This window comes from Mauremys reevesii, linkage group 4, assembly GCF_016161935.1.
Source record: "Mauremys reevesii isolate NIE-2019 linkage group 4, ASM1616193v1, whole genome shotgun sequence".
NCBI classification, from domain to species: Eukaryota; Metazoa; Chordata; order Testudines; family Geoemydidae; genus Mauremys; species Mauremys reevesii.
In genome coordinates, this window is record NC_052626.1 from 16,087,258 (window position 1) to 16,107,573 (window position 20,316).

At 47.5% G+C, this 20,316-nt stretch overlaps 1 protein-coding gene across 2 annotated transcripts; it reads right to left on the minus strand.

Annotated features, from left to right (window-relative positions):
• Positions 1–949: 949 nt before the first annotated feature.
• Positions 950–12,947, minus strand: ZBTB25 (zinc finger and BTB domain containing 25). 2 transcript variants are annotated; one of them, XM_039533120.1, is made up of 4 exons: positions 12,844–12,947; positions 8,659–8,838; positions 4,749–5,884; positions 950–1,138 (listed from the first exon to the last, which is right to left on the minus strand). In XM_039533120.1, exons 1-3 carry the CDS (start codon positions 12,927–12,929, stop codon positions 4,753–4,755), a joined length of 1,398 nt encoding a protein of 465 aa, XP_039389054.1. In that variant the 5' UTR covers positions 12,930–12,947; the 3' UTR covers positions 950–1,138; positions 4,749–4,752. The 2 variants fall into 2 exon arrangements, with proteins under 2 accessions (XP_039389054.1, XP_039389053.1); XM_039533119.1 differs by lacking the exon at positions 950–1,138 and having other exon boundaries at positions 1,254–5,884.
• Positions 12,948–20,316: the final 7,369 nt, after the last annotated feature.

The window sequence follows — 20,316 nt, forward strand, 5'->3', positions numbered from 1 at the left end:
CAATTGCTGGCGGGGGCACCTTCGCCAGCCCACAACAGTAGCAGATGCAGGCAGTGATCCACGATGATATTCTCTGGGTAGACACTGGGCAACCCTTCAGTCTGTCTGTGACAGCAACAAACAACTGCACTGACTTACGGAACAGCTTCGTTCTATCTATGTAGAAGGCCAATACCCACCTGACATCCAGGGTATGCAGCCTGCGTTCCTCATCTGATGCATGAGGCTTAGGGCAAAGGACCAGTAAATATATGTCTCAACCAGTATGGAACTGGGAGACAACCTTGGGCAGAAAGGCCGGGTGTGGATGCAGCTGGACCTTGTCCTTATAGAAGATTGTATAAGGCGGTTCCGATGTGAACACCCTGAACACCTCCGGGCCGAAGTTATAGCGACTAGAAAGGAGACCTTCCAGGAGAGAAGCAGAAGGGAGCAGGAAGCCAAAGGCTCGAAGGAGAGACCCATGAGCCTTGACAGCACTAGGTTCAGGTCCCCAGGGGGAACCAGCTCCTTTGACATGCGGGTAAAGGCGCTCCAGGCCTTTCAGGAACCATGCCGTCATGGGATGGGTGAAGACTGACCTGCCTTGAAACAGAGGGTGGAACACTGAAATGGCCACCAGGTGTGCCTTGACTGAAGAAAGCGACAAGACCTGGAGGTTAAGGTGCAGCAAAATAGTCCAGGATGTCCTGCAGCAGGGCTTCCGCCGCACAAGTGTGACGATCTGCGGCCCAACACGTGAACCGCTTCCACTTTGCCACATAGGTAACCCTGGTGGAGGGTTTCCTGCTACCAGCAGGACTTGCTGGACACCAGTGGAACACCACCGCTCATCCTCACTTAGCAGCCAGGCTGTCAAGTGCAGCATCGCCAGGTTAGGATGCAGCAGATTGCCGTGGTTCTGGGACAGGAGATCCGGTCGAAGCGGTAGCTGCAGCGGGTTGGCTGCCGAAAGACTCAGCAGCATGCCGAATCAGTGTTGCCGAGGCCACGCTGGGGCTATGAGGATGACGGCCACTTTGTCTTGCTTCACCTTTGGCAAGACCTTGTGGATCAATGGCACCGGCGGGAAGGCGTACATCAGTGCTCCTGATCACAGAATGAGGAAGGCGTCTGACAGGGAGCTCTTGTCCCTTTCCTGCAGAGAACAGAACACTTAACAGGTACTTAACAACCAACTAACAAACAGTTAAGCTAGAAGCACAAGGCTAAGGTAGAAGGGAAACCGCTGGCCACTTGCAAGAAAGGGAGAGACGGGCTCCGACTGACCACCACAGGCGGTAAGAAGGAACTGAGAGGGCACAGGGATGGCGGCACCTGATATACTGCGGCATGAGTGCGGCACTCCAGAGGGCACCACAGCCGGCCCAATGGATACCTCTAAGGCAAAAGTCTCCGACGACCGTGCATGTCAGCGCATGCACACCTACAATGGAATGGACACGAGCGAGCACTCGAAGAAAATTTAAGTTTTTATGCTCACTAGTTTTAAAAGATACACATACGCATCAACACAAAACAGTTATTTACCAATTTCAGAAAGTAAATTCCTCTTCACATTCAATATGATACAGTCACTACTAATATATAAATACATCACAGCTAGCTGATAACTCATGCAGATGTGACTTCTGCTCCGTTTCATTATTCCCATTTAAGAAGCCTTCTGGCAATGTTTAAAAAAATTACACTTAGCACAACTAAAGACCACAACGTACAAGGAATAATCCTAGTTTGTTCTTTCTTTTAGCATTTTGTGTCTGTATGTCCTACTGTCATCAATCCTTGGTTTTGTTTTCATGGTCTACTGTTTAAAACACATTAACTAGTTGAGGTAAACCCTAGTCAGGAGGCTAAGGTTCAGCTTAACCAGCTAATACACGTTAGGGCTACACTTTGCCTTGTCTACATTAGTATTTTAGCACATATAAACTAACATGTTAAAACCACACCTTTTTTCCTAGGTTGAAATTACACTGGGGGAACAAAGTAGAGATTGGCTTGGCTGACCATTCAAAGTCATTTTTTTCTAAGCGCCAGTGTTTGCGAAAGAGGCTCAACCAACAAGAAACAGCCACGTGAGCGTCCCTGTATCACCTTTGGAAGGTGCTTCAACCCTGGTGTGCAGAGACCACCTCTAAGAAAAGTCAAGTCTCTGTCCATGCAGCTCTTGGCTTCTCTGCTGAGTATAATATAAAGAAATCGAATCAAGATGAGCTTAGTCCTAAAAATAATTAGCATACGATGCTTTGGCAATTCAAAAACGTTTTGATTTCAGATTTTTTTTCTGGGCCTGATCCAATCTCAGTGGAGCCAGGTGAAGTCTACTGACTTCAAAAGAGATTTGGACCAGGAATTTTGGCAGGCATTTTTCTAACCATTGTTCAAAGATTTTCCCCATCACTGTGCATTCTAGTAATGCAATCCCATGGCAACAGATAGGAGGCTTTCATTGCTAGTCTTAACGCACATTTTTTGAAAAGTCTCTAACACGTTTTTTGAGCAGCAGAGTGGAGCAGCTCGCAGCATCTATTCAGTACATTTAAAAAATTTGTTCTTTATATCAGAATAACTCCATTTCACTGTTGGCCAAGTCCCCTCCCCCCCCCACCCCAAGGGTGCGCCTTATACCCCGCATTGCAGGAAGTGGTTTGTGATGCTCAGATGAAATAGCACTATAGAAGAGCAAAATATTAACCTGAGGTCAGAATGAATGTGAATGCACATTTGTAACTGACTTGGAAGAATACATTTTTGAGATATGCAGGAAATGATAACAAAGGCATAAAACAATTCTATTTAAACAGTATTACTGTTGTAGAAGAGCCCAAGGAGAGACAATGTTCCTTATCTATGGGTTTTTAACGTTCACATCACCCTAGCAGTTAGGAACATATTATTCAAAGCTGTTCATATGTAGAAATAACTTACAGTAGGGAAAAGGATTTTTTATTTAAGAGAGGGGGTCCCCTAGATCAGGGGTTCTCAAACTTTTTCTCTGTGAGGCCCCCCCTCGACAGGCTATAAAAACTCCAGGGCCCTGCGGGGATGTGGGGAAGGGGCCTCGGGGCAGGGGCCTTGGGAATAGGTGTAGTTTGATGTCTATTTGGGGGGGCAGGGGTCATCGGGGCTCGAGCCACCTCCACATGGTGGGGTCCAGGGAGGGAGGGAGTTTATATATTTAAATTATAACTCAAAGGTGGGGGGCTTAACTCAAAAAGTTTGAAAACAGCTTAGGGTGCAGGGAGGGGGTAGCTAGGGGCTGTGGGTGGGCAGGGAGAGGGGCACTACGGGCTCAGGGTGTAGGGAGGAGTATTAGGGGCTGTGTGCTGGGAGGACTCCCCTGCTGTCCCTGTTCCCGGAAGGGTCTGCCAGCCACGGAGCCGGGTCTCCCCACCCAAGGGGCTCTTACCGGCTGCTCTGCAGGAGCAAAGGAGGGTGGGAGCTGATGAGCCGCTTCAACCTGGGGCATGAGCAGGAGAGGAAGGAACGCTGCAGCTGCCTGCTCCATGGCACCAGCCAGAGCAGCAGCTGCCCCACTGCCCGGCTCCGGCTTCCCACCTCCAACCTGGCCAGGGGACGGGGAAAGGAGATGGTGAGGGGACTCGGGGGAGGTGTGGAGGTGCCCCCGGGACTGCCTTGATCTTGCACTGCAGTTTGGGTGGGAGGGGGCAATGCCCTCCATGTCTCCAACTCTGCCCACCATGGGCTCAGGGTTTCTGCTCCACAGGGAGCACTGGGGCTCTGGGACTCAGACCCACACCTCACAGCTTCAGCCCCATGGGTGGGGGGCACCAGCCAGGAATCAGGGCTTCAACCCTGCACCTCCCCTGGCTTCAGCCCAGCAAGGAGTGCCAGGGATCGGGGCTTCAGCTGCGGGGCCCCACGGCCCCCTTGAAAGGGCAGGGGGTCCACAGACCTCTGGTTGAGAACCACTGCCCTAGATCCTCTTGAAGGAGACTCTTCACCTGGATCTCATTCCATCTTACAGAGGAAGGTTCATTAATGGGACACTTTGAAGAGCTTTGGTAGGATTTGGTTCCACATTTGTGGAGGGGACTGATGAAGCAGGGGGAGGCCTGCTGGGCTTGGAATGGGGCAGGATGCACATTAGTCCTCCTGCAGCAAAGCACTTAAGCAGATGTCACACTTAAAGAATGTATTCAGTCAATGGGACTGCAAACGCTTGCTGAACCAGGGCCACTGTCTCTACATCAACCCCTGGGATTACCAGGAAAAGGGAACAGCCTGAGGTTTATGTGCTGTTCATTTCCCACCTGTCCTCTGTACTTTGGGTTAGTCTCTCTTTCTAGGGAATTGATATTAAACTAATCAAGAAAAGTAATATCCTCTGAACACATTCCACCCACTTTGGTTTCAGAATAATTCTAAGGACACACACACAGTTCTAAAGTTCTGCTCAGTATACTAGATGTTTAAACCCCACACTCACTAACTTCTACAATCTCATCTTGGGTAACACAGGTCAATTAAGTTGTCATTTATGAAAGATGGATCTAAGTTATCTGGACACCGCCAACAAATAGCTTGTTCTCTAATCAACTTGGATTTTAAGGTTTAAATATCCAAGTAAAAGGGTGTACAGAATTGTTACAGTCTCATTTCGCTGAAGACAGAGCTGTTAGGTGAAGAGAGAACTTCAGAAGAGTACCCAGAACATTCAGCAAAGTGGAAGGACACAAACAAATTGAAGCATTCACGGTTTCAGCTCATCAGAGGCAACATACAAAGCTATTCTACGAGGATTGCATCGACATTTTCTGGAGCAAGATCAGACTCCACTGCACATGATGAATCTAGGTGATCTTGAGAGAGCCTGGAACTTTTTACTGTACAGTCAGACCAACTGTCACAATAAGGATGAAACCTGTGGGCTACTGGATTACCAAACCTTTGGCATCGGTTGTATTTGTATTGTTTCCCTTTGTGTGTGTACATGTGTTCCAGCAACTGGCTCTTTCGGAGAAATTTGTGGCCACAGACTGTGCAACTGATTTTTCTCTTTCTTGAAAAAGAGAAGTTGCAGTTTAACTCCACAGGCTCAGTGTCTTTGGAGATTAGCGACACCTGTCCATACTGTAACGGTTCTGTGTTAGTATGGCTTGGATGTTCTGATGGATGCCCATTCTCTTTCATTAGGAAGCCACCGAGCCGGTGACTTTCAATAGCTTCCCCCTTTTCAGTAACAGGCTGCACTTCACCGAGGTTATTGCTCTCCAGGATGGAGGCTGGGATGCCAAAGGGAAGTGAGCCGGAGACGTGAGTGTGCAGGTGTTCCCGCAAATTGCCATGGGAATCAAAACACTCCCCACAGTAATGACATAAATGCATGTTGAGATTAGTTTTAGAAACATCTGGAGAGGGTGACGTGTGACTTTGGGACACCACTGGCTCGGGGTCACATTTCTCCTGCTTTATAGACACAGATGATTTCTGAAGCTCCTCCACCGGTTTGACAGCCCCAGCTGCTTGGGTGGAAGGATGGGTGATCTGTTGTTCGAGGGTACCTTCATCTAGTCCAATGGCAAGTGAGAGCTGTAACTGTGGGTGATCGCCCTGGTTAGCAGACCTGTTGCTGGCATTTGTCAGATTTTCTTTTGCTCTAAGACCTTCCTTTGTTGCTTTGTGTGCGGTTGAGATCTGAATTCCATATAAGTTTGAAGACTGCATCGTCTCTGGGGAAAGCATCTGGTTCATTTTAATCGCAATATGGGAAAGGTAGTCTGCATGGAGAAATCGAATGCCCTCCTCCAGCCGGCTGGGGTTGACTGTCTGCTTTGGACCTTTTCCAGTGTACATGATGTGCAACAAGTAGCTGAATATGTCTGGCTGGATATCTGTAGGCTGAATCTTTATGCATTCGCTGTTTAAAACAAAACACATGATTAAATATATCTGTTTCTCCAAATGATAATCCTGGTCATTATTTAAGCATTCATGTGGCCCATCATTTACTTTGAGAGAACAAACATTAGCTACCTTTCCCAGATTCAGAATAAATCTGACACACACACAAAGAGAAGGACATGGGTATAATTTACATGTGCAATTATAGTGACTGCGTGCATCACTGCATTAACTGGGCACGAATGTGACCAGTGAGCCAGGCACTCACTCATTTGTATATGCAGTGTAACTTTGCATGCCACTGCAGGAATTGTTTGCAAATTATGAATTCACATATTGTGTGTGATTCTGAAAATCTGGACCGAAGTCTATTGCTATATATTTAAACAATAATTCACTATTAAATTCAATAATTAAATAATAAATTCAACAAGGTGGACTGATTTAAATCAAAGTGATTTAAACCACCAATCTTAATCATGATTTAAATTAACAAGGAGGAAACTGACGTAAATCATCAATTTTAAACATGTTTTGCATTTGTACTTTTTAGCTATTTTCCTAAAGAAAGGTTGATTCTCATTGCTTGGCAACCATTAAAACACGTTGATTTGCAACTAAATATAGCCTTTTCACTAAGTGTCGTTATTCTTTTTGATAACCAGGAGGATACACTATATCTATACACATTTATTTAAGCAATTAGATAGATTAATTTGCATTTATTCAGATTTTTGATTATTACATTTATGATGTTAGAAAATGGTGAATGATGCATTTCTTATTTACTAGATGATTACTTGTGATTTGTGTCAAGCTCTACTTGGATGGATATTCAAATTCAATTAAAAATGCACATAAACAGCTTTTTAAACATTTAATTAAATAAAACTACTTTAAATGTGCTGGATACATAAGAAAAAAGTGCATTAAAATTAGCAAAACATATGTTATATTAAAAACTAGGTAATATATTAAACAAAGGAAGAAATTTGGGTAGTTAGTGACTTAAACTGAAGAAAAATCCTGTAAAGTTGAATTCATTGGTTTGTGCCTTTATAAACAGATAAATATGAAGTTAAACTTGATTTTTAATCACTATTTTCTTTAAACCACTGGGCACCATGTCCTTCAAATTTTAGAACAAGTAGATCTCATCCTTAAACACCTAGGTTTTATTCATAGTTTAGAAAATGAAGATGGTTTTCCTGTTTTTCTTAACTTTGAATGAACTAGTCATTGAACTGACTGAGTTGAATAAACTGAAATTAAAAAAATATTCTCTCTGCACCTGCAGAAGAGGCTTCTGCTGTCAAAAGTAGTTTAGCACTTCAGCAAACTCTGGATCCAGATGCTTAGAGCTGGTCTACACTGGGTGGGTGGGGGTTGATCTAAAATACACAACTTCAGCTACGCTATTCGAGTAGCTGAAGTCGAAGTATCTTAGTTCGACTTACCTGGCTGTCCTCACGGCGGCAAGTCAACTGCCGCGGCTCCCCCGTCAACGCTGCTTACTCCTCCTACCGAGGTGGAGTATGGGCGTCAATTCGTGAATCGATTTATCGCGTCTAGATGAGACGCGATAAATCGATCCTCAATAGATCGATTACTGCCTGCCGATCCGGTGGGTAGTATAGACGTACCCTTAGAGCGTGGCTTCTATCAGTTCAGTGGTTTGACTTTAAAACATGGCAGCAAATATGTACTGCTTAGTATTTTTTACTGCATTTAATTGGCTTTAATAGAATACAGTAAGTTAAGCATTAAAATAGGTTGTCATAATTTCAAAACTAATTTTACATAGGTTTCTTTTAAAATAAACTTGTATTTAGTTTAGCACTAATCTCTCACTCTCAGCTATCAAAGCACTTTCCAATTTCCAAATTTTAATCAAAGAGACTTCAATATTGCTGAAGGAGTAACTGGAGATAGGAAAGTGAGCACACAGACAGAGACCAAATCTGTAGACAGCATCTCCATGTCAGAGTCAGGATTAGAACTCAGGAGCTATCCCATGTAATTACAAAATCTGACACCTTCAAAACCACTTTGTACCCAAATGTGGTGCAGCATTTGAATGTCACCATGAGGTGACAAGGCTCTATGACACTTGAAATGAATTTATGGTCTCAGTGAAGTCTGTTAACTCTAAGTGCCTGCAGCACAATATTGCACTGTCACCCTTGCTAGTAGTTGCAACAGCAAGGACATGAACTGAGTGAGTTTGGAAAGTGAACTACACCCGTCTCCCCAGAGCCATTTGGTGATGGAGTGTGGGGGGAAGTTTGTCCAGCCACCAGGCATGCTCTGTGTGCTCTGTAGATAAATACAAAGTTAGTTCCCAGGCCTTACAAGTCAACAGTAAACATGAACTCTAAACTCAATTTTTTTTTTTAAACTTCAATGTTGGTCCAAATGGTAAACCAAAGTTTTGTATTTATTTCTGTGTACACACAACTTCAGTGAAAAATTCTAGGCATTTGCCGCTTAAGAAAGCTGTGATACTTCTTCAAGTTCTGTGTTCATCCCTCTTTGATTGTGCAGCAATGCCAGATGTCGGACCTGAACTTTGGCTTATGCTGATTAAACAAGTAAGATCAAAAGGGCTTTCTGACACTACATTGTAGGCTGGAAATGAACTGGTTTTAGAGGGTTACAACTCCATAATTGTTTTATGTAACCAACCCCAAGTCATCTAGTCCCTTGCTAATGTTCCTTCAGAATTTAATTCCCTTTGAAGAATAAATTTTAAAAGTTGCCTTAAATGCAGAAAAAGATGTATGTTCTTACCTTGTCTGGTGAATAAATATCATCTTAAAGTAGTTTGAAAAAGCAGCTAGCACTGCTCTGTGGGCCTTGAAGTAAACATCTCCTATTGCAACTGTACAGTCACAGAGAAAACCAAACTCACGCTGCATGTTCAACTGCTGCAGGAGGACTAGACTGTGACTAGCTGTATCCATGGCGTTTCTAAAGGCAAAAGAGGACAACATTTGAGTTCTTGGTGACATGAAGATAATTGTAGTAGTATCAAAGACCAGTTTATTTCACTAAGGAAGTTATAAAGACGCATACTGTGGAGGTCATACAAAAGCTGACGAGGTTCTCTGACAGTGCAGTATATTAACATCTGCCAGGTGGTATGTACACCACAATTTAGTAACTTCTCCCACTGATATCATTAGGAATGCCCCAAACAGTCTACTGAAATTGAAAAATGATTTTCTATTTTCCTTTGTGCTGGGTAGAAACTCCCGATTTTTTTTGTTAAAAAGAACATGCTTCATCTAAACAGTCTGAAATTAGCAAACCTTAACGTCAAATGGACTCTGCTTGACTTCTGACCTTTCCCCCAGAACTGAAACTACTACAGAATAAGAAAACCATTTATCCAAGTCAGTGACCTATATTCACTGAAGGTCTAACGCTGCATTCTCTGTGGAACCAAAACGTCCACTAAGAGTATGTCTACACTACAATGTAAACCTGGGCTCAGACTCAGGTTTAAGCACAAATCCCCCTTCTGTCCACCAGGGGCGGCTCTAGGCACCAGCAAAACAAGCTGGTGCCTAGGGCGGCAAAATCTAGGGGGCGTCCTCTGCGGCCGGGGGGGACGGCAGGCTGGGCCGGCGGACTTGCCGCAGTCATGCCTGCGGGAGGTCCACCGGAGCCCCGGGACGACTGGACCTGCCGCAGGTATGACTGCGGAGGGGGCGCTCGTCCCGCGGCTCGGCTGGACCTCCCGCAGGCATGACTGCGGCAGCTCAAGCGGAGCCGCCGGACCCGCGAACCGTCCGCAGCCGCGGGAGGTCCAGCCGAGCCGCGCGGGACCAGCGGTCCCTCTGCAGTCATACCCGCGGGAGGTCCGCTGCTCCCGTGGCTCCGGGGCGCCTCCCGAGCATGACTGCTTGGGGCGGCCAAACACGTAGAGCCGCCCCTGCTGTCCACACACAAATCTGGCTGACTCCAGGCCAGCGAGCCCTCAGTACTGAGGCCCTAGGACCTGGCTGGGCGGCAGGGTCCCACTGCGAGTCAGGTCCAAACTTTATCATTTTTCAGTGTGGACACAGCTCCAGGCCAGGTCTCCAGACTTGTGCTCTGAGAGTCCAACAAACAGTACCCCACAATCCCGTGGGCCAGTGTTTCTTGCCTTCCTATCCCAAGATTAGCCAATCAACTCCCAGGAAACAAATGCAACCCTCCCTCCCCACCTTCACATACAGCTGCTCAGTGTTTAACCCTTCCATTTCATTCTGAACTGAACAGAGTTAACTGTCCCCTCCCTGCATTAGTTATGACCAGTGAGAAGAAGTCGTCCTTTGCTAAGCACAGTGGTCATGGGACCATAGTCAGATTCTTCTAAATCTCTTGTTTGAGACAAACAAGACATTTGACTCCTGTAAGAGTACCAGAAATGACCATGCGTACCAAAAAATATTGGATAAGTCAGCTGTGTTGGGGATTCAATGGATCGATGCAGAGGGGCAGAGCTCATGGCTCAAGACGGACTATTGGGAAACCAGGGATGAGAACTGCACTTCTAGGAACTTCCTGTCATCCTGCCTCTTTTACAAGGAATTTAACCAGATGCTGGGAACTGCACTGAGCCCACAGTGGTTCACAATAGCCTGATGAATGGGGATGGCGACCTTCTAACCACCCCAAATCTAAGGGCTTGTCTACATTTTAAACACTGCAGCGGTACGTCTGCAGCTGTGCCACTTCAGTGAAAATGCTGTCTACACTCACAGGAGGGGTTCTCCTATTGGAATAGGTAATCCACCTCCCTGAGACGGGAGAATTCTCCTGCTAACCTTGCGCTGTCTACAAGGGGGGGATAAGTCAGTTTAACTGCCTCACTCTGGGGTGTGGATTTTTCACACCCCTGAGCGAGGTACTTATACCAAACTACTTTCCTAGCGTAGACCAGGCCTAAAATAGTATGGGAGGGGAGCTAGCAGCTGCTGGATCAAGCTCATGAAGTGACTCTGATGCTCACGCCAGTCCCCAAGGAAGTTTTGCTGCCAGAGCAGCCACAACATGGCCAGGGTCCATACTCTGAGGAACTGTTTGATGTCTCCTGGTGGAAGCAGCCTGCAGCAGAAATAGAAGTACAGGTCTGTCGCACCTTACGCGCATTTAACATGCGCAATTTCAGCTGTACGCGGTTGGCAAAAAAAAAAGAAGAGAAAAGTAACAATTTTAATACTGTACCTGTAGTGCGGGCGATTCCGCCCGCCATTGAACTCAATGTAATTTTGACTATACGCGGTTTTCGCTTTACGCACTAACCGCAGAACGGAACCCCCGTGTAAGATGAGACAGACCGGTGTGATGAAGCTTGGTAAGTTTCGGCCTCCATGTTTGTTATTAACATACCAATGGGAGAGACGTCCAGTTTATGACCCAAGGACATTTGGGGATTGGTCCTGCTTTGAGCAGGGGGTTGGACTAGATGACCTGCTGAGGTCCCTTCCAACCCTGATATTTCATGATTATATGAAATTATCGTTACAAGGTGCAGATAGCAGCGTGTATCAGCTAATGCTGGAATGCACCAAAGCACTGTGGTGAGTCCCACCCCTGACCACCACGCAGAACTCAGAACGGATACCGGGAAGTGCTAACAACAGCAAAACAAGCAGCTGTGAAAACATTTTTACTAGATATTCACAAGTTGTTAGAAAGACCCTTACACCTTGCCTTCTCTGCCAGTACACCACACCATACAAATCAGCCATGCCAGAGCGGACCAAGCTGCCTGTAAACTGTACCAAGGTGCCAGGGGAAATGTAGTCCAGGGGGGCCAAATTAACTCTCTGAAATACACCAGGGGGTTGTATGTAGTCCAGAAATGTGCCACTGATGGGGGGGTGTGCTTTATAATTCTTTGTTACAGAAGTATGCTTTAGGGGGGAAATGTAGGCAACACATTCCCTAATATGAATCCAGGGGGTCCCTGTTGTGTGTAGACACCTATGGAAATCTGTTTGTAAACCCACTGGAGGTAGCAGGGATAGGAGTAACTATCAAATTCACTGGTTTCAGAGTAGCAGCCGTGTTAGTCTGTATCCGCAAAAAGAACAGGAGTATTTGTGGCACCTTAAAGACTAACAAATTTATTTTAGCATGAGCTTTCGTGAGCTGCAGCTCACTTCTTGTGATCACAGCCATAGGGGGAGGAGAGAACAAACAGGACCTGGCCCCCACTACTTTAACTATCCTGCTGGGTCTGACCTTCCCTTTGACATGTCTACAATACAGTGAGTGCCTAGCACAACGGGGCCCTCTCTGGTCCATGCCTCGGGATTCTGCACGTTACACCACTACAAATGATTAATAAATAATAATAATAATGAATAATGATAATACTGCACTGCCAGATCTAGTTCCTCCCGGCCTCGTTTTTCACGTGTCTGCACATCTCGGCAGCTGGCGGCACAATCTCACACGCACACAGTCAGTTGCGGTTTAATTTCAGCCCACAGCGGCAATCCCGCTAGTGTATTACGCTGCTGCTGCTGCTGCTCACAAGCTGCCATGGCCATGGCGTGTGAGCCCGCAGTATAGCGCATGGGTCATAGCATTTCTCCCCCCGTTACCGACTCACGCACGAGCCATTGTATTGCAAAGCCCCAGGGTTAAGCTGGGCGGCCTCTTGCAGGCATGCGAGCAGCCCCGGCGGCGCCACGCAGCCCCTGGGATGCACCCGGCAGGCGGGAGCCAGCCCCTGGGGATGCTGCTGCAGCTGCACCCCGACCTATCCAGGCGCCCCGGGCGGGAGGCTGCTCCGGGGACGCTGCGGGGCAGCCCCCAGGTCCGGGAGCTGCAAGGCTGAGCCAGGCGGCGGGCAGCCGCAGCTCCGGGATTGCTGCTGAGCCGCGGCAGCAGCGAGGCCGGGCCCCGGGGAGGCGCTGCAGGGCCGGAGGGCGGCAGCGGGCAGCCCCTGCGGCGCGGGCGGGGCTCGCGGCTTACCGGGGGGAGGCTCCAGCCTGCGCCGCTGTTGGCCCGGGGAGGCGGCCGCGGCTCGCGCGTGCACGGGGCCCTGGCGCGCCTCTCATCTCGGCCACGCAGGGTGAATCCCCCCCACCCCCGGGAGCGGAGGCTGCTGCGGCTGCAGCGTCCCCGTGCGGCTGGAAGGGCCCCGCTGCAGCGCCCCCCGCCCCGAGCAGGCCCTGCCCCTGTGCGCTCTTCCTGCACCGACCCCCTGGCACAGAGCGAACAGGGGCTGGCTCAGCGAGGGGCTCCCCTGGCCCCAAGCCCTCGGGCGGGGGGGGGGCAATGGGCAGCTGGCCCCCTATACTGCGGGGAGGGGACAGTGCAGGGGCTGGGCATGAGCGGCACCAACAGGGAGACAAATCTGCCGAGCCCTATGGGGCAGGCAGGCCCGGCCTCCCCCGCCGGTGCCCTGGAGCAGCAAGCGCTGAGCTGCCCCCTGGGGAGGGCCTAGGCCTTTGCGGGGGGTGCTGCGCCCTGCTGCACAGACACCCCCGTTAGTTCACTGCTCAGGCATGTCCTTGCTCTGATGGGCTTTGTAAGGAGGAAAAAAACCTGTTAAAGGGACATTTAGAGTCTGAGAGCATCAGGTGCCTAGGCCTTGGTCTGACGCTGCCCAGCCCAGGGGTGTATCAAGCCCCCCCGAGGGGAGCCAGACAGAGCCCAGCACTGCAAACGTATGTGGAGCGTAGGCACAATGTAGTGTGAGCAAGCAGGGGCTGATTATCCTACGCAGAGATCAGGCTGTTTGACCTTAGAGCTGTGTGCTCCCTCATCCCCCCTTTCTCCAGCATGGCAAGAGCTCCATCCCCACCATTAATCCCCAAAGCCACATGCCCTGGGCTTTGTGTCCTCATGTCCCCCTTCCATACCATTATTTTCTATTCGCCCCCCTCCATGCCCCCCATGCCAGGAACTATTGTGTGCCCCTTTTCCCCTATCATGCAGGGGCTCGTTGTATCCCCCATGCCCTCTTTGATATATAGACGATTACATAGGTTGTTGAAGCTGCTGGGTGTGTTTGATGTTCCCCTGGTGTTATCTGGACCAGTGATCTGCTAGGTCACTCCAATCCTCGACTCTGGGAGCCAGCCTTACCCTGCTCTACTGTGAGAACCCCCACTCCTGGGCTGTTCACGCAAAGCCTCTGGCATGTAAGCTGCTCCTTGGATTGTGCAACCAAATGACACTAGCCAATATCTCCAATCCCAGACACAACCCTAGAAACTTCATCTTGCAGTGTCTAGTTATGCCCACTGGACGCTGAAAACTTACATGTGTTAGTCAATTTAACAAAGAAATTGATATGTACCAGACTTGTTATCCCAAGGGGAGATTCAAATCAAACGCACTGCTTCCAGTAGAATAAACAAATTTATTAACAATGAAAGATAGATTTTAAGTGATTATAACTCAAAGCATAACAAGTAGGATTTGGTCAAATGAAATAAAAGCAAAACACGTTCTAAGTTGATCTTAACACTTTCGGTGCCGTTACAAACTTAGATGCGTCTCACCACAGGCTGGCTGGTTGCCCTTCAGCCAGGCTCTCCCCTTTGATCAGGGCTTCAGTCGCTTGGTGGTGATGTCTGTAGATGAAGGTGGAAGAGAGAGGAAGAGCCTGGCAAACATCTCTCCCTTTTATCATGTTCTTTCTTCCCTCTTAGCTTCCCCCGCCCCGCCCCCATCCAGGTCAGGTGAGCATTACCTCATCATAGTCCCAAACTGACCAAAGGAAGGGGGGTGACTCACCTGAAAGCCCAACAGATCCTTTGTTGCTGCCTAGGCCAGTGTCCTTTGTTCCTGTGAGGCTGGGCTGGGTTTGTCCCATACATGCCCTGATGAGGTGTGAACTGTCCCTCTGCTCTTGGCGAGTTTTTGCCTGGTTTTGTTTTAAGCCATGAGGACACATTTTCAGATTCATAACTATATATATCTGACGAAGTGGGTATTCACCCACGAAAGCTTATGCTCCAATACATTTGTTAGTCTATAAAGTGCCACAGGACTCTTTGTTGCTAACTATATACATGAAATTACAACCTATAACATTACTATAACAACAATGCTCAGTGCATCATGAGCCTTCCGAAGACACCTGACATGACAAACTTTGCATTGGATACCACACAATCATTTTATAAGGATGAACATGGGGGTGCTGGGTGTTCCTCGAGGTACAGAACGCCACACCTCCCCCCTTAGTTTACTGCAAGAGGATTAGTCACTGACTATCTCAAAGGCAGTTTGTGTTAAGTTCTCTTGGCATCCAGCCATTAAAGCCATGAGGTGGTGTGCCTCAGTTCCCCCATTCACACACACAGCAAACCAGTTTTTTATGGTTTCTCTGCTGTGATAAGCTTTAAACCTGTTTACAGGCATTAATTGAAAAGTAGCATTATCATAAGGTTTAACATCCATGTCAAAATTCTTATCCCCAAAACTTAATATTAATACCAACATTTTTATCTCAGATGTGTGTTTACAAATATCTTTATGATACCACACCCTCTGTTCAGATATTCTAGTTTGAGGTTAGTTTGTTCACTACCCATGGTGTCCTTTGACTCTTTCCCATGTAATCAGTCACTGGCTTTTCTTTCCCTCCAGTGTTCCCCACTGTGTGGGCTCTTAATTTAATCATTTTCTAGCATTTTGGTGCCTCAGGGTCTAGCAAGATAGGTGTTCGGGGGGATCCTGCACATTGGCTGGCCCTTTGGGGAGCAGTCTCCCAACCCCAAGACTGTACATATGCAGAAAATCCAGCTCCCCTTTTGGGGTTACCCTGTGTTTCCTCCTCCCAGCACTGAGTCCTTCCCTGCCCCCTAGAGGGCTGTGATTTATGCTCTCTGGGCTACGTGTGTTTACCCTTTGATCAGACACACTTTTTCCCAGCAGCTTTCCCATAACTGCTTTCTGGGTCTCGCCAGCCTGGGGGAAGACACCCCCTTCTCTGTCAGTTGGGTCATTTGTATTCTGGCAAACTACCACCTGGCAACTTCCTGGTCCCAACTCGTCTGTTATCACAGGCATTGGAGCTGCATCTTGATTTAAAGAGAGACAGTTACTCACCAAAAATGTATCAGAAATAGCATCCTGACAAACTGGGACCTGGATTGGGGGACCCTCCGCCACCCCTTTATCTGACCCTGAGAAGTCAGCTGTGTGACTGCTCCCCTCCGGGAGGTCAGTTACCCAGGTCCTTCTCAAAACCTGGGTCACAGGCTGAGTGCCTGGGTGCACAGATGCTGACCCAGCCATCCTAGTGTCCTGGGCATCCTGCCCGAAGTGACTAGTGAGGAGACATTCCTGAACCCCCACTATTCCTTCTCCAATTTCCTCCTCTGGGCCCCCTCCCAAGCACATTTCTCTGTGCTCCCTAGGAAGGATTCTAGCTGTTCTTCAGCTACAAAACTTTGCCAGCTAACAATGGGGACAGTTTCCTTAATCACTGACACCTCTCCTGCCCCTGAGGGCATGTTGCCTTCTGCTGGAAAGGAGCTAGTCTCAGCCCCTCCCATACTTGGAAGCACCCTGCTTCCCTGTTAGCATAAAACTCCCTCCTGCTCATAGGTGCCGACTTCCCCACTTTCCCCTGGGTGCTCGACCCCCCCCTCTGCCCCCATTTCACCCCTTCCATGCGGCCCCACCCCTGCCCTACCTCTTCCCACCCCTGTCCCACTCCCATTCCAACCCCTTCCCCAAAGTCTCCACCCCAACTCCGCCCCCTCCTGCCCCTATTCCAACTCCTTCCCCAAATCCCTGCCCCTTCCCCTGAGCCTGACATGTTCCCTCTCCTCCTCGTCCCTCCCTGCCAGCACGGCTGGCCAAACCAAACCGGGGGAAGCGCTGGGAGGTAGGCGGAGGAGTGGGGACGTGGTGCACTCAGGGAGCGGGGAGGAGTAGCAGGTGGGGCGGAGGGCGAGGGGAGCTTGGCTGCCAGTGCGTGCAGAGCACCCACTAATTTTTCCCATGGGTCCTCCAGTCCCAGAGCACCCACCAAGTTGGCGCCTATGCTCCCGCTGTGGGCAAATACTGTAACCTGAGCTACATGGAAAAAATTATTATCAAGGAGCAGGTCGACTAGGAGGTGTTCCATTATCCCCACAGTCAAAACCCTTTCCAAACCTTCCCGCACCACATGGATTTTAGCTAGTGGTACGAGGAATCTACTTTTGCCCACCCCCACAGGCTCAGCCATTTGGCCAGGTAGCATACTGGCCTTTGGGACCACACTCTGCTTAACCAGAGAGATCTGGGCCCCTGTATCCCTCTGCCCCAAGTACTCCCTGCCATTAATTTGGACAGCCTTAACATGCTCCAGATCTGGTTCTGCAGAGGCTAACCTCACAGAACCAGTATGATAGGTTTCAATTGCTTGGGGGGGTTTCTGTGTTGAGGCCAGCAGAACTAACATGAGCTATTGGTTGCTGGCTGCCTCCTAGCACAGGGCATGTATTCCTCAGGTGATCAGTGGAATCACACTGATAGCACCTTTAGGGCTCTTCTGCTTTTTACTGGTGATCTGAGATGAGGTTTAGAGGAATGTCTTTGGGTAAGTGAATGTTTAGGTTCCCAACTCCCTTCTATATATACATGAAATTACAACCTATAACATTACCATACTATTACTATAACAACAATGCTCAGTGCATTATCAACCTGCTGAAAACACACAACATGACAAACTTTGCATTGGATACCACACAATCATTTTATAAGGATGAACATGGGGGTGCTGGGTGTTCCTCCAGGTACAGAACATCAGTGTGCTAACCAGATGCATGGGGCTCTGTGTTTTCCATTTCCTCCATTGGTTTTCAGCAAAATCAATAAGGTTCTGGCTATTGATGCCTAGCACATTCCTTGAAATTTTCAAATTGAATGGACACAGTGTACAAAAGCTATCACCTTTCAGACAAACAGAGAAATGCTACAGTCTAGCGTTAAGTGTAAGACCTTGCTTCACTCCGCCAATTATCATATCAGACAGATACAGTGGTAAGGCTTATTGGTCTATAATTCCCCAGAATTATATTCCTAGCGCCTTTTTAAAACATAGATGCAACATTTGCTACCCTCCAATCCTCTGAAACTGGCTGCTTTTAGTGAGATATTGCATATTTTTTTAGAAGTTCAGACACTTCATATTTTTGGGTACATGCCCTCTAGGCATAGTGAGTTACTGGAAAAGAGTGGGTACAAAGTATGCATCTCCCCCAATTTTCCTCAGTAGTGAAAATTGATGCAAATAAATTATTTAGCTTCTCATCAACACCCTCATCTTCCTTAATTACTTCCTTTAACACTGATGATCCAGCAGACCCACCAATTCTTTCGCAGGCTTCCTGCAATCTCTGATTATTACACCTTTAGACATTTGCTCTTTTAAATTAATTTTGCCCTTCTCATTTTTCCTCTTATTGCCTGCTGTTATTTATGCTCCGGTTTATTGGCTTCACTAGGATTTCCAACTTTTAAAGGAAAATCATTTCACTAATCTCATTCTTTGAACATGTTAATAAAGTAGTGGATAAAGGAGAACCAATTGACATAATTTATTTAAACTTCCACAACGCTTTTGACAATGTCATACACAAGAAGCTAAGTAGTCATGGGGTGAAAGGCAATTTATTGTAATGGATTTAAAACTTGCTAGGAGTCAGAAATCAGAGAGTAGGATTAGGGTAGCTGCTGGTTTATTGAGACCACTGCCTCTCATGCTAACCAATATTGTTTTGTTTCCCTGTACTCCCCCATCAACCTGTATCTCTCTTGTCTTATACTTAGCCTGCGGGGCACGGGGAGGGCCTTGAAGCAGACTTCAGCTACGAAGCGCGTAGCTGAAGAAGTTCCTATTTTAGTTCGAATTTCCTACTTGGGATCCAGACGCGATCAACTCTGTCGACCCACCCCCGCCCGCCGCTCCATGTGGTGTGGGTCGAGAGACGGAGCGAGCGAGTCGAGTCGAACTATCGCCGTAGATTAGATAGCTATAGTTCGAACTCCGAGAAGTCGAACTCTCCGCGTCGACCCGGCGGGTAAGTATGAACCTGCCCTTAGATTGTAAGTTCTCTGGGGCATGTTCTGTCTTTTTATTCTGCGTTTGTACAGCACCTAACACAATGGGGTCCTGGTCTATGACTAGGGCTTCTAGGCACTACAGTAATAAATAGCCAATGTTCCTAGTAAAAGGTGCCTCGTGGTTCTGCACTACAGCCCATGTATTTAATATGTATCAATGATTTGGAAGGTGGGGGGGTGAGGTGGATAGTGGGGCAGCAACACTGACAGATGACAAAGTTATTTAGGTTAATCAGGACCAGAGGAGACTGAGGAACTTCAGAGACTTAAATATGCTAGGTAAATGGGCAACATGAAGTTAAATGAAATTCAATGTTTCATAAGAATGGCCACACTGGGTCAGACCAAAGGTCCATCTAGCCCAGTGCCCTGTCTTCTGACAGTGACCAATGCCAGGTGCCCCAGAGGGAATGAACAGAATGTAATAATCAAGTGATCCATCCCCCGTTGCCCATTCCCAGCTTCTGGCAAACAGAGGCTAGGGACACCATCCCTGCCCATCCTGGCTAATAGCCAATGTTGATAAATGCAAAGCAGCACCTATTAAAGGGTAAAATTTAAACTACTCATACACTTTACAGGATTCTAAATTCACTGTATTAACTCAAGAAAGATGTCATAGTAGACAGGTCAATGAACATCTCTGCTCGGCATGTAGCTGCAGTCAAAACAAAACAAACTGTTAAGTTCCATAATGAATGGGATGGTGAATATGGAGAATATGACTACTTTGTATAAATCAGTGGTGCAGCCTCATCTGGAATATTGTGTGCAATACTCATCATCCCATCTGAAATACGAGAGTGCAGAACTAGAGGAAGACAGAGAAGGACAGCAAGAATGATCAAGGGCCTGGAAAAACTGTTACATGAAGAAAGATTTAAAAGTTTGGGATTGTTCAGCTTAGAGATGAGTAAGCGGGAACGTGATAAAAGTATCTAAAATAATGCCTGGCATAGATCAGGAACTTCTGTTCTCCCTTCTCATAACACAAGAACAAGGGGAAACTAAATTAAATTATGAGGTGGGAAATTCAAAACCAATAAAAGGAAATACTTTTTCTCACGATGCTTAATTCAACTGTAGAACTTATTGCCAAAGGAAATCACTGAGGCCAAAACTTTAACATTCAAAAAGGGATTGGACATTTATATGGATAGCAAGAGTAGACGGGATATAAACCTCATATTTCAGGTGCTGAACCAATCTCTACCTATTAGAGATCAAACTGAGACCTAGTCTTTGGGGCATGTTAACCCACATCTACCTGCTGTGGGGATCTTATCCCCAAAGGCCACTGTCAGAGACAGCGTACTGGGCTAGATGGACCATAAGTCTGTTCCAGCATGGCAATTCTTGTGCTACTCC